At 43.0% G+C, this 13,344-nt stretch overlaps 1 protein-coding gene across 3 annotated transcripts; it reads left to right on the forward strand.

Annotated features, from left to right (window-relative positions):
- The first annotated feature begins 39 nt into the window (after nucleotides 1–39).
- On the forward strand, nucleotides 40–13,344 carry rprd2a (regulation of nuclear pre-mRNA domain containing 2a). 3 transcript variants are annotated; one of them, XR_004786851.2, is made up of 12 exons: nucleotides 40–575; nucleotides 4,665–4,794; nucleotides 5,093–5,244; nucleotides 5,468–5,520; nucleotides 5,713–5,839; nucleotides 5,949–6,124; nucleotides 6,235–6,577; nucleotides 7,259–7,486; nucleotides 7,923–8,099; nucleotides 8,205–10,232; nucleotides 12,815–13,008; nucleotides 13,131–13,344. XR_004786851.2 is itself a non-coding variant. In XM_035620927.2 (10 exons), the coding sequence occupies exons 1-10, from the start codon at nucleotides 401–403 to the stop codon at nucleotides 9,875–9,877; spliced, it is 3,234 nt and encodes a 1,077-aa protein (XP_035476820.2). In that variant the 5' UTR covers nucleotides 40–400; the 3' UTR covers nucleotides 9,878–10,936. The 3 variants fall into 3 exon arrangements, 2 of the variants coding, with proteins under 2 accessions (XP_035476820.2, XP_035476821.2); XM_035620927.2 differs by lacking the exons at nucleotides 12,815–13,008; nucleotides 13,131–13,344 and having other exon boundaries at nucleotides 8,205–10,936; XM_035620928.2 differs by lacking the exons at nucleotides 12,815–13,008; nucleotides 13,131–13,344 and having other exon boundaries at nucleotides 7,262–7,486; nucleotides 8,205–10,936.

A 13,344-nucleotide genomic window follows, 5' to 3' on the forward strand; every position in this document is an offset into this window, starting at 1 on the left:
TTACCAGCAACACACGGAGGGTGGCGCTAACGTATTTTAGCCTCCGTGACGCGGGGTGGCGCTATAGTGACGTCGCGTTTGCGGAAGTGTCCTTCATCGCTCCACCAGCGACGAGTAAACAGTCCTCCAGGGTGTCGCAAGGCGCTAAGATCCAGCTTGAAATATTAAATGATACAAACTAGTAGCGGTGATAGAGGCGCTCGCGGTGGATAGTTCCTAAAAGCAGCACACGGCACATTTAAGGATTATTTTTTTTAACATCACAATGACAGCTGGGCGGCTGCTGGACCCGATAACGCTACGTGCTAACGTTGGGCTAGCGTGCTAAGCTAAGTGCTAAGCCTCGGCTAACTTCAGTTGGTGTTGGAATGGTAGAAGAGCAGCGCGAGCTCCTCCGATCATGGCAGCGGGAGCAGGAGCCGCGTACGGCGGGTCCCTGGAGTCGACTCTGGCCAAGAAGTTCCACAGTGTCACGAACACAATGGAGTCAATCCAGGGGCTGTCAACGTGGTGCATCGACAACAAGAAGTTCCACAGCGTGATCGTGCGCCACTGGATGAAGTGTTTGAAGAAATGTAAGTAGTCACGTCAGTACTGACCGTCGGTTGCTGTGGCGGTGGCGGTGCGCTCGTTTGGATACAACGGCCACTGGCTTTTCCTAAGTAGTCAATAAACATGGGGCTTTATTTGATGATTTTTTTTTCACTCACCAGTTTGGAGCACCCGGAAAACCGCGGGGTTCAAAACGAGCGCTCCTCCGAGCGGAGCCAGTTAGCAACCAGCGCTGTGCCGAGTTGATTTTTGAAAAATGGGATTCTGTCATATGACATTTGTGAACAAGACAGACCTGGCTGCTAATGTTCTTGATTAGGGGGATATTTTTTTTTGTGTTGTTATGATATTCAACCCCCCCCCCCCCCCCCCCCCCCCCACACACACACACACACACACAATTAAAGGTAAGTTAATATTGTATAAGTAGCTTTTTTTGGCAAAAAAATTGGTTGCATACAAACTACATAAGAGGTGGGGTTATCTGGGTCAAAATCTTATTGTTATTTTAATTCATACTATGCCCACATGGTATATTTTGCTTAATAACATCACTGACACTGAAGCATGAAAATGAAATTCATGAGTACTTTCCACGCCGAGTTGCAAATACCATATGCAGTAACGCTTGTTACTGCACATACAAATGTTCAATGTTTGAAACATTGACATGTTATTTTTGTAGATGGTATTTCAGGGATGTTAACCAGAACATTGTTTTTTAGCATTTTCATCACGTAAACTTTGTAAAGGGATAAAACTGCGAATAAAACAGTCAAAGCTGCCAGTGTCAATTTACCACCTATCTACCAAATTCAGTATTTTATATAACGTGAGAACATTTTACAGTTTGTTTGTAAAATGCAACAGTTATCCTATAATAATGATATCAAAGCTACACATGATGTTTCATATAGGTTCATCAACATACACATTATGGCAGCTTTGTGTATCCTGTATGATATTCACATGAGCTGACGTCTTGAAGCCCTTGTTGTCCTTCTGTTTGTAGCTTTGGTTTGGTGTGATTTTTAGTGTGAGCAAAGAGTCAGCAGTGATCCTAGCACTTGTTTTATACTAAAAATAAGTGTGTGAGTTGATTAACGGTAACAGGTGGTGTTGTCTTCCAAATGCTGTATTTCTTTACTTACAAATGTATTGCATCATGAGGCTTTGATCTGACAAGAGCAGCTGACTTTGTAGCCCTGCTTTTTCTAAGCCCTTTGTTAAAAGCCCATATTTAAGAGGCCTGGTGCTCAAGTCATCATTGTCAAAGACAAGGTCAAAAACTCAGATGTTTGAAAGTCTTTAGCACTGAAACAATAATTAAGATGAAAGCCACGTTTATCAGATTTATCAAATGAATTGAACACAACGTGCTTAGAAATGTGTCAATTGTACATTTATTCAAAGAATATAAAACACCAGCATATGTAAATAAGTGTCAATTTATCTCTCTTTTAAATATCACTACTAATAACATGTCTTGTTGTTGGTATTTGTAGATTAAACAACAGAAAAAGAAAGTGGCATATTCAAACACAATTGTTAGTTCCCCTTTTTTATTTTATATAATTTGTAGCTGCAATAACAATTGCATTTATTGTGTATGTCATCATGCTGACCTGAAAGAAAGAAACAGGCAGCTAATTACATTTTCGTCTCTGAAATCATGTGCACTTGCATTTACTGTGATTAATCCAGGAAAATGTTTTTGCACGTAAAATTAATTTTGGATGTTAAAGACGGTTTCTGTGTTTTTGGAGTGGAAATGAGGAAGGAAATTTATTTAGGACGTCTGCGCCAATGTGGCCTGGTAGATCTTGGTTTTAAAGAAGTTTGTCGAAAGTAAGAGATGGCCCTGGCTAACTTTTGCCCGGGTTTGTCTCAATTTGCTGTTTGTGTGTTTATGGTAGTGTGTGGTGAACTGTGTTACAGCCTGCCCACATACAGTTCGACTGAGATCAGACTGATGTTTGTATGGATTACATTTTTGTATCCATTGTTCTGCTGCAGAGATGACACACACGTTAATGTCAGTTTGCCTCGAAATAACTTGAGAGTGAACTAATGCGTGGTGATTGTATTGTGGTGAACATTTAAATGACGTATGGGTACACAAGTGGTTATTTATATATATATATAAATAAATATATATAATATATTTTATATATATTTATAAAACTTATGGTCGAGACAGTGAAAATTAAGAAAGGAGGGTTAGGGTTTTTTGTTGTTCTGTTGTCAGAAAGTTGTAACTCCTCAAGTTTGTGCTTCAAGTAAGAAACAAATCAATCACTTGGAGGATTTATAACAAGTGAGGAGAGAAGCTTTGTTTGCAGTAATTTGTCTTTTGAGTGCAAGTTGTGTCATACAGTGTTTAAATGTATGATGTTTAAAATACTGTCAAAGCTGATAAAAGTGTTGACATTTTAAGCAAGGTTATCTGTTTCCTGTAGATCTTTTTTGTCTGAATTGTAGGGCTGAACGATTAATCGCATTTGCGATTATATCACGATATGATAAAACGCGATTTTCTAATCGCAGGGGACGCTATTACACGGGTCACGTGATACGCGAGCGAGTTGAGCGCTCAGTGAAAGAAAAAACAGCAGTCAAGCTGAAATGATTCAGCAGAGACTGTAGTGTCGAAGAGGAGCAGCATGTCGGTTGTGTGGAAGTTCTTTGGTTTTAAAAAGGAGGATGCTGCGCAGCGTCAGGTGCCGTAGCAACTTCACGGGGCAACACCATCAGCCTGTATCAGCCAACAACCAGTGACAGTAGTGACGAACACAGAACCACACGAGAGATGTTTGAGACTGTTACTCCGTATGAAAATGTGGCACGTGGCACCGTGAGGTGACGAACACCACGACTATTCCCTCGTTATAGAGACAGACTGCTAACCGAGCGAGAGCTCTCTCCCCTTCTCCTCTTCAACACATCTCGCTCTCTGTCAGTGTGTGTGTGCGCGCGCTAATTTTAATCTCAAATCGAGTCGCAATCGCAATATCTGTGAAATAATCGCGATTCAATATTTTCCCCAAATCGTTCAGCCCTACTAAATTGGATCATTTAATGTATACCTTAGAACCTTCTAAGAAGTGATGTAATTACGTCTCTAGGACAGAAAATCTTCTAAAATTCGCAAGTAACAAAAGTTGGCACAGAAGAACTTATGGTGCATTTATCTAGAGCCCGACCAACATATCTGTTGGCTGATAATATCGACCGATATGAACCTTTTACAGACATATCGGCGGCGGCGGCGCTTATGTTTACAGATATGAAATCTTTTATTCTGCAGAATAAACAATGCAGATTTTTTTGGGGCATTTATGTTTACATTTTATATAAAATAAAATGTTTATTTCTTGATTCAAATTCTTTAAATTTGGTTGTACTTGTGTCTTCTTTTAATTTATAGTTATTTTTGATAAAGTTTCTGTTTAAACGAAAATATCAAGCCCCAATCTCAATTACATTTTTCTGTCATAAGGGTTTTTACAAGGGCATCTTGGGAATAATTGAGAGATTGAAATGTATATATGAAATTATTGTTTTATTAATTATCAGTAATTATTCTCAGTTCTCGTCATTAAAAAAAACAAACACCAACAAAGGATGTGATGTTGGTTAAATGTCACATAACCATTGATTACATTCTCTCTCTCTCGCTCTGTCTCGTCCTTCGGATGAGTTAAGATCTCTAATGAAACAAGTCAATTTTAATAATGCATTCATGATTATTGTTATTTATTTGTCTGCCATTAAGTTAATCAGAATAATGAATTGTTGTTTTCAATTATTCAGGAAACAGGAAACGGTTTAGATTCGTTAACCTTTGAGATTGAATGTTTTTTTGTTCAGACTAATTTGGAATTTCTTCGGTTCTAGCTTTAAGTGATGGATACTTGTCATTTTTCAACACAGAGTAGGCGATTAATTGGTTAATCATATAAATAATCAATACATTCCAACACTAATGATGTCTGCAAATATCTGAAATGTTTTTTTCTTCTTCTGATTATTTCGACGGAGCTCTTCCCTCAGCAGAAGATCTGCCTTCCCAGTCAAACTAACGTTTTCATCTTTTTTTCGTCCTCTGACAGCTGACGCCCCGCACAGGCTCAACCTTTTTTACCTCGCCAACGACGTCATTCAGAACTGTAAAAGGAAAAATGCCATCGTCTACCGTACAGAATTCGCGGAGGTGCTCCCCGAGGCCTTTGTGCTTGTCAAGTGAGTTGTTTGTAGAGGTGTGGTTTAATGTCGTGGGGGTTATTTTTCGTGCCGTCGGTCCTGATTTAGAGCATATTAGCAACAGTGATAACCTTAGTGTAAGTTTGCTCTGTTTATCCTCCACTTCCTGTCAACATCATCCCTTTGTCTTCTCACATTCTCTGTCTCGTCCGTCCTTGTCTGGGGTTTTATTCATTCAGAGACATTCCTCATACATAAATTAAAGCAAACGTCATTACAACAACGTAAATCTCCGGCCTCCCTTGCTTTGTTCTGTCACCCCGTCTCCTTCCTCCAGCCAAGAAGGTGACACCAAGGTGATTAAATCGCTGGAAAGAATACTGACGATCTGGGAGGAGAGAGGCGTGTATACGGGGACACTCATTACCGAGCTCAGGAGCAGCTTAGTCAAAGAGGAGTCCCCTCTTGAGACACCTGTGGAGCAAAAAAGTAAGTGTGTCCACTTGTTTGTTTTCTCACTGTCCCCTGACATTATCATCAATATTTCAGATCAAGAGTTTTTATTGTATTTACAGTTTTAATAACCTTTGAAACACATTTCATATGCAGAATCTGCATTCATATGTAAATCTATCTGACATTTTGATTTAATTCCTTTTTTTAAATATTTGTTTGATGTGACCTGTCATTATTATGTTTATTTTCAATAAAGCTCCAGTTGAGTCTAAAGCTGATCTACAGTCCAAGATTGTCGCAGAGTTTGTGGTAAGCAAGAAATTCAAGTTTTAAGTTGAAACAAAGTCCCCAGCTAAACTTAAAACATTGATATTTTAGGAAATAATGCCAACACAAGATAGCTCTGCTCGTTGTTGTCTGGTGTTTTTTCCTGTTTTTTTTCTCCTTCACACAAATATTGTGTTTGTCTGACGGCGGTACTCACTGCTCCATCTGCTTTAGCCCCAGGCACTAATGGACCAACTGTCCAAGTACAAGAGATCTCTGGAGGAGGTGGACATGAGAGAAAAACAGCTGGCAGCTATGAGGGTCAACATCTGCAGCTCCGATGCCCTCAAGAAACTCAAAGGTGCCCTGTACTGCCGTACTGTCCGAGCAATGACTTTGATGTCTGTCTCTCTTTCTCCTTTTTAACATTCCCTCATTAAAATCATACTGATGAACAGCGATTCTTACAGATAAGGCGGGAGGGAAGAAGTTCTCCAAGGACTTTGAGGAAGGAAATGCACAGCTGCAGGAGTTTGTCAAGTTTTTTGACAAAGAAAGCAAAATCGGACCTCCTGTCCTTGAGGCCCTCAGCAATGCAGATATCTTCTATGAGATGCAGTACAAGGAGGTCAAGATTGTCGCCAATGTGAGGGACACACGTTTGTAGTCAGATATTTGTCGTTTAAGGTTTAGTTCTGAGTCACAAAAAATTGAAGATTTGCTTTTTATACCTTCGATATGTCCTCTTCTCTCAAGGCCTACCAGACATTCGCTAACCGGGTGTCCCACCTCAAACGTAAGCTAGACTCCCTGAAGGCCACCTTACCGGACCTGGACGAGTCGCCCATCCCCTCGCCCTCTGCCGACGCACCGTCTCCAACGGGGTCTGAGTCCCCGTTCCACGGTCTGGAACTGGCCCACCCCGATCCAGATCTCGACGGCTCCGCTATGGATGATGAGGCGGAGCCGCCGGCCCCGAGTCCTCTGTCTTCACTGGGGGGATCCCCCAGACCCTCGGAGACTCTCGGACAGAACGACAATCGCGAAGTGGAAGACATGGAGCTCTCTGAAGAGGAAACCGACAGCGGTGGCATTATAGGTGAGGGAGAAGGCCGGTGGTTCGACATTGAGTGGCTTGACTGCACATTAAAATCTTTTTAACTGGTTCTCTGTGGTGTTGAAATTGAAAATGAGCCGCAGGGCTGATAATGGGAGGAGTGGAGTCTCTAAATCATTCAGATAATCACAAGAAACTCATAGTGTTATTGGAGAAGGTTCAAGTATAAACTGGATCACTTTATACCAGCCTCAGGGCCATCTAATGAAAATTATATACATTTAAACAACTATACTGAGCTGTAACTGTGACTTTTTACACTTTAATGTCCACTTTTATTTTATTTTATTGGCTTGGGTTGGTTGAGTTTTTTTCCTGCTCATCTCTGATGCCACTTGTTCCTGCGGAAGACATCATTAAGGAAATTGAAGAATGACTCAGTCATTGGGTGCTTGCCTGTGTGATGTTTTGCATATGTATCAATTCCCAGTGTCAACTGAAAATCCCGCAAATAGGTTCTTGTCAAAGGAGCCCTCTTTATGTAAAAGTCTTTCAGTATTTTTTTGCAGCATGTTTCTTTTCTAGCGTGTGACTTCTCCGTACCTTGGAAATCCTCACTTGTAGAAAATCTGTGCCAATAATGAGATAATGTTTGTAGCGTCATTACACACACACACCCTCACTTAGCATATCTGATAGCATCCAATACATTTTTCTCCTCAGTAGAACAGCAGCTGGAAGGCCGCGCCCACCCAGAGGTGTCCACTCCAGTACCTGCAAAGAAGGAGCTGCCAGTGGCTAAAGAGCAGCCCGTCACACAGGTGGCGCCCCCTGTGGCAGCCACCGCCGCTGCAGCAGCAGCAGCAGCAGCAGCAGCAGCAGTGGAAAGTGTTGACCTGGGAAAAATTGGCTCCATCCTCAACAGTTTAAGCTCGGTCATGAAGAATACAGGTGAGAGCTGGTGGCTCCTCTGACAAACTGTCAGATTTATAACGACATGAAAAATACTGAATGAAACTCTGAACTGTTCTCATGTCATAACTTTTGGTGTGTCTTAACCTCATTGTGACCTTACGATGCCTTTATGCATACCTGATGTTATAATGTTCCACCTTTTCAAAAATAAAATAAAGGAGAATATGATGAGAATATGATGCAGAGTATTTATCATGTACCAAAAGGAGTCCATGCTCTGATGATTGGTGTCTTTTGAAGTCTGCTGTGAAATAACTTTGCAAATGTAAAATGTGGTGCAACCTCTGATCTACTAGAGAGAATGGAAGCATCCTCTCGTAATTGTTCTGATTTCACTACAATCTTTGGAGGTTTAAACATTGTCGGTGGTGTTATTTACAGTTTTAAGTGAGTGTCCCTTTCTGTCTTTCAGGACCGTTGTTGGAGAGTCCTCCTGCAGTGGCCCCTGTCTCACCTGCTGCCACACCTGCCATCTCCGTGGCCTCTCAGGATGCCACTTCACTGGTAAACCTCCTTTCCAAGGTGGACGTGAGTCCGTCGGAGCTCCTCGGCGCTCTGTCCAAAGTCCAGAGCCAAAGCAGCTGTGAGGGTGAGAATGATTAGTTTCTCTGCAAAGTTTTCAAACAAAAAGAGTTGTATTTTATATCAACAGTTGGCTTAAAATACATTTCTTTATTCCTCTTCTTTCAATCAGGCATCACCTCCATACTGAGCAGCCCAGCTGCGAGTGTCTCCTTGGCCTCCTCCAGCGCAGGCAAGATTCCTCCTTCATCCACGTCTGCAGCAGCAGTTTCCTCTCAGAGCCCGTCCCTCTCCTCTGTTGCACCTGTGCCTTCTTCAAGCAGCTCTGCTGTAAAGCAGAGCACAATCCCCCCAGTCACCCCTCAGACTTCCAACCGAGCCTCTGCCCTGGTCCAGGCTCTCCACAGAGACATGGATTTGACGACAGAGCCCGAACCGTCCTCGAAGAGTCTAGAGTCTAAAATCCACAGCTTCCTGCAGGGGAACCCTGCTTTTAACGCATTCGACCTTGGCTTTGCTGCGACCCCAGTTGCAGGGGAAAATCTCAGCCCAGTAACAGGCACGGACAACCAGGGTGGGACTCCAGTGCGGGACGAGGGAGGAGGCACCCCGACCCAAGATGAGATCATGGACAAGCCTGGGGTGGTCCCGTTCACTTCCAACACAAAACCGCCATCTCTTGGAGAAACGGTTGCGACAGCTCCCGTTGCGTACCAGAATAACCTCAACAGTTCCCAACAGCAGGCTCATAATGGGCAGGTCTACCAGCCGCTCGCTTGTGGCAAACAGGAGATGTCGGAGCGTGGGATTGCTCCGCCTGTAGCACATTACCAGCCGTTTCCTGCTCAAACGGGGGGACTGGTGCCTGGAGGGAGAGGCCCAGGCAGCGCCAGTGGCACGCAGACAGTCAAAGGCTTTCAGGGGATGAATGACAGGGGTTGGTATGGTGACTCTTACCCAGAGGGGAGGTCTCAGCAACCGAGAGGCTACAACGTTACAGTGCCTGGAGGTAATAACGCGTCAGGACTTTATCCGTATCAAACGGAGCAAACTCGAGAACCCCAGGAGTTAGCTCCCCAGCAGGTCACCGCCCTGTCCCCTGGTTTCTTCAGAAGCAACCTCCCTCCAGTCCCACAGTTACCTCCCCCTCCCCTTGCCTTTGACACCCCCCCTCCTGTGACCGGCGGTGCGATGATTCGCCCCGATCAGCTGCTGATGAATCCCGCAGGGGAAGTGGCCGGGCCCAGAATGGACAGTGCCATCAGCGGCATGGTGGTGCACGACCACCAGCACAAGTCCATGTTTCATTCGGACGATCCGAGGTGTGAACTCGACCGACCTCGCCCTAGTCACCCTGACGACTTGTACCCTCACCGAGAAGACATACGTTATCAGGAGGACTTTGAGCGGTATCACGACGAGCTCCATCATCACGACCATGTTCGCTTTAAGGATGACGCCTACCAACACCCAGATGATCCCTACTACAGGCCAGGCAGCCCTCCGCACCACTACCCCAGAGATCGAGGCATCACCCCCCCACTCTCGCCCTCAGAAGACCCCTACTACACCTATGACTACCAGCGGCACAGCCCCCCTCCTCCGCACTACACTCCAAGAAGACCTCCACCTCATCTCGAAGTCCGTCATCCTGGTCTGCGACCTCCACATCGGCCTCCCCACCCGGCACATCACCCACACCCCAGAGGGCCCCCACGTGCACCCTTTCCTCGGTTCCATGGCCCCAATCCAATGCTCAGAGGCAAACGTCCAGGGCCAAGAGGAGGGGGCAATGCTGGTCCAATGTTTCCCCCAAAAAGACCCTTTCCACCTCCACGGTACTGACTGGAGACGTGGCTTTGGGCTCTCTGTATCACTGTGGACGTCCTGAAGGCAGGGGCAGGACTTTTTAAGATTGTAAAGCAAGTCTGTTTGAGGCCCACAGCCTCCGCACTGAGAGGCCTCCTGAGATCTGAAACGGTGACAAGGTGCAGACACTGAGGGGGGAATCCGAGAAGAGCAATACGCTGTGGAACAAAATTCAGCAGATGCAAGAAGAAAACCGATAAAGGCGACGAAAAAGGACGTTTAGAAGGTTGAGGAGAGCAAGAATCGACACCAAGAGAGGTAAAGGCAAACGGAGGCACTGAGAGGGCTGCTGGGCTGAAGAGTGAAGACAGAAGATTAAAGAAAATAAGAGGTGGATATATATATACACATATAATTCACTTTTTGTGTTAGTTGCTCCAGTAATTAAGCATTTCCTTGAACACGTCACTGAGCATCCGTTTTATGTAGGTCGGCGTGTGTGTGCATGGTACGAGTGTGTGTGCATGCGGTCAAGCGAATGTCAACTAGTCAAAGGCCGTTTTTTCATTTTTTTCCAAGCTGAATCCATAGATGATTATTTTTGCAAAGGCGACGAGAGGAGAATGTGGTTGGTGCAGCGATTCTGCTGCTGTTTAGTTCCTCAGTGAGCAGTTGTGACTGCTCCTTTTCCGTATCAGCAGTGTCCCTGAAGCTTTTGGTAAAACGTCAATTTAAATTTCACCTAGGATATGAAAACACACAGTGTGTGCGTATATATATAATTTCTGTTTATCCTACAATTGCATATTTGGGGAAAATTACGTTCAATTCATTTTTTTTTTCTACAAACTCCGGATGTTATATTTGTGAAGCGATGCTTTTCTCCACTAAAGCGTAACATCCCTGCGGCCGCAGTTTCACATCTCGCGGAGTCCCCTGAAGGAGAGCGGCACGAGTCAAAGTGGTGTTAGATTTATTTAATTGCGCCCTCCTACACCGACGCAGAAGAGATGCTTTTTTTTGGAAGGGGATGAAGATTCTCGGCTTCAGTTTCATTTTACTTGTACTGACTAATAAAAATCTGAGTTTCAAAAATGGTGTGGTTTATTTTCATTCCTCTCTGAACCCTGGACTGTTTCACCGCTGCCCTTAACTACTCGTCATCATCTATATACATACACATACATCTGGGTGTATATCTATATCTAGATATAGATATCTATATACATCTGGGTGTGTCTAAACTTGAACATTATCCTTTTGGTGGATACCAGAGTAATTAACAAACCGTACCTCTTAGAAGACTGTCAAAGTGAATTCAAATTACAATACAGGATTTAATGCGTTATATGGAGATATGCTTTGCTATTTGAGGGTAATATTTAATCACTTCTTTAATACTGTCATGAATGGTTTCGTGTTAAAAGTCACAGCTAAAAGTTTCAGTTTCCATTTTCGGTCTAAAATAGGTTGTAGTGTTTTTCCGGAGCATGAAAGTGATGATAGTCAAATAATCGCTAACTACTTAAACCTACGTTTACCATGTAGGAATAATAACTAGGTGACTATATGCATGATCTTTTGTACCATTTAGTCAAGAACATTTTCCAAATATGTATTTTAATTGCTTAATTCTCTGTTCTGAATAGGCATTTTCAAATCAGGCATTTAAACAAAAAAAATGTAAGATTAAACATCACACTTGAAGGCATGTCAACACTGAGGCTGCAAACTTCAGCCCATGTGGACAAAACTCTTATTTAATAACAGCGTGTTTGTTTGATTGGTCATTTAAATGAAATCTTTATTTAAAAAGTGTGTCTCTCAGAACACAAGTAACCGAACTGGCTCTAACAGTTTTTAGTTTTTTTTTTGTTCTCTACTTTGTTTGCTGAGACTTTTACAGTCAGACTCGTTTTAAATGAGCCGTTGTTGTCTCCCTTTGGAAAATCAGCTGTTTACCTGTGCGTCTCAGAAGGAGGAGGAAAGTGAGAGGCGTTAAATCCTCAGGCCGCAGAGGGCCTCAATGTGAGAACAAGTTTAAAAGACAAACTGATGATTAGTCCGATTGATTAGGCGATTACAAAAACAAGTGACGAAGGTCCATTGTGATTCATTCATTAGCAAAAAAAAAAAGCCACACTTCATTGGACTTTTGGACTATTCAGCACCTTGTTGGACAATAAATCAAACTTGGATTTTAGATCGTTTGCTCTAAAAGAGAAATGCGTTCGTTTGTTCCTTTATAGTCACTAAATTAATTAAACCGCCACATTAGGCCACAGGTGCTGAATTAATCTTGAACTATGATCTCATATTACCAACAATTATTTTAATAATAGGTAGTTTATTATAATGAATAAATATTCATCTTTCACTCCCAACTTTATTATTCTTATTCTTATTTTTTTTTTTTTACATATGTAGATATAGAAGAGCTCCTAACTGATTCATAGACCTTTTTTTTTTTTAAAGTTTTTTAAAATTTTAATTTAGTTTAAGTTTCGGTTTAGGGAAACGAGTATCGATTTTTAGTGGTGCACATGCGTTGTTTGATGACATAATCTGATTCGTCGTTTTAGAAAATGAATCCAGAGGTTGACGCAGACAGATCATGAACGTTGTTGTGAGCCTGTGTACAGTCAGCTCAGGTGAGCCGGCTGTCGCCAGATGTCAGTGTCAGTCCAGGAGCACTTTAACTTTCTTTATCAGACGAGATGTTAAACGAGAAGCAGCCATAAAAAAAAATTTAAAAAAGAAAAAATCCAGATGTTTTCATGTTTGTCTGAGGATGTGCATGTCAACTGCGCCGCCGTAATAACAAAAAAAAAATACATTTGTTTCTGAATTCCTCCTCAGTGATGAATAATGTTTACCTTCGTCAGTGTGACACCAGCACAAATCTTCCACCCCTTGAATTTTAACCCCGTTTCCTGTTTCCTCCCTCCCCTTCCCTCCTGTTCTCATCCTCAGGGAACCAGAGCGACACTTTGATGTGCCTGATGTGCTGGAAACTTCTTCCCATATAACTTGAGTGATGATGGAGGTGGAGGAGGGAGGAGGAGAGGGAGGGAGGTGTGCTGCTGCTGCTGCGGTGGCTGTCCTCTTTTGAATCCCTGCACCGCTCCCAGTGATGGCTCTTCATGGTCTGACGTGAACGCAGCTGAGTAAGCCTCCAGTTTAATACACCGGCAAAGCGAATGTGCCACCGGCAGGAAATCAAAACAAGCCGCGCAGGCTGGGGGGAAGAAAATGAAATGCTGAAATGGTTTCTCTCTCTTTCTCTCAGGCGTGGTGGGAGAGGAATCAAGAGAAGACCAAGACAGTGAGGCCCCTGTGACGTGAGTACAACCAGGGTTATTAAATCCTCATCTCTCAGATCTCTCACTCTCACTATTAACTTCACAGTGCTATTAACAACACCAGGTATTCAGACATCATCAATATGTAAAAAAAAAAAGTCAACTAAATGCATTTTTTTATTGTGAAATAAAGTTGTTTAT

Source organism: Scophthalmus maximus, chromosome 22 (genome assembly GCF_022379125.1).
Source record: "Scophthalmus maximus strain ysfricsl-2021 chromosome 22, ASM2237912v1, whole genome shotgun sequence".
Classification (NCBI taxonomy): Eukaryota; Metazoa; Chordata; class Actinopteri; order Pleuronectiformes; family Scophthalmidae; genus Scophthalmus; species Scophthalmus maximus.

Bases quoted from the DNA above. Each gene is read 5' to 3' on its own strand.
- rprd2a (XM_035620927.2), top strand. From the start codon at position 401: ATGGCAGCGGGAGCAGGAGCCGCGTACGGCGGGTCCCTGGAGTCGACT. The intron at 5,245-5,467 runs GTAAGTGTGTCC...TTTTCAATAAAG, and splicing joins GACACCTGTGGAGCAAAAAA to CTCCAGTTGAGTCTAAAGCT. The intron at 7,487-7,922 runs GTGAGAGCTGGT...TCTGTCTTTCAG, and splicing joins CTCGGTCATGAAGAATACAG to GACCGTTGTTGGAGAGTCCT.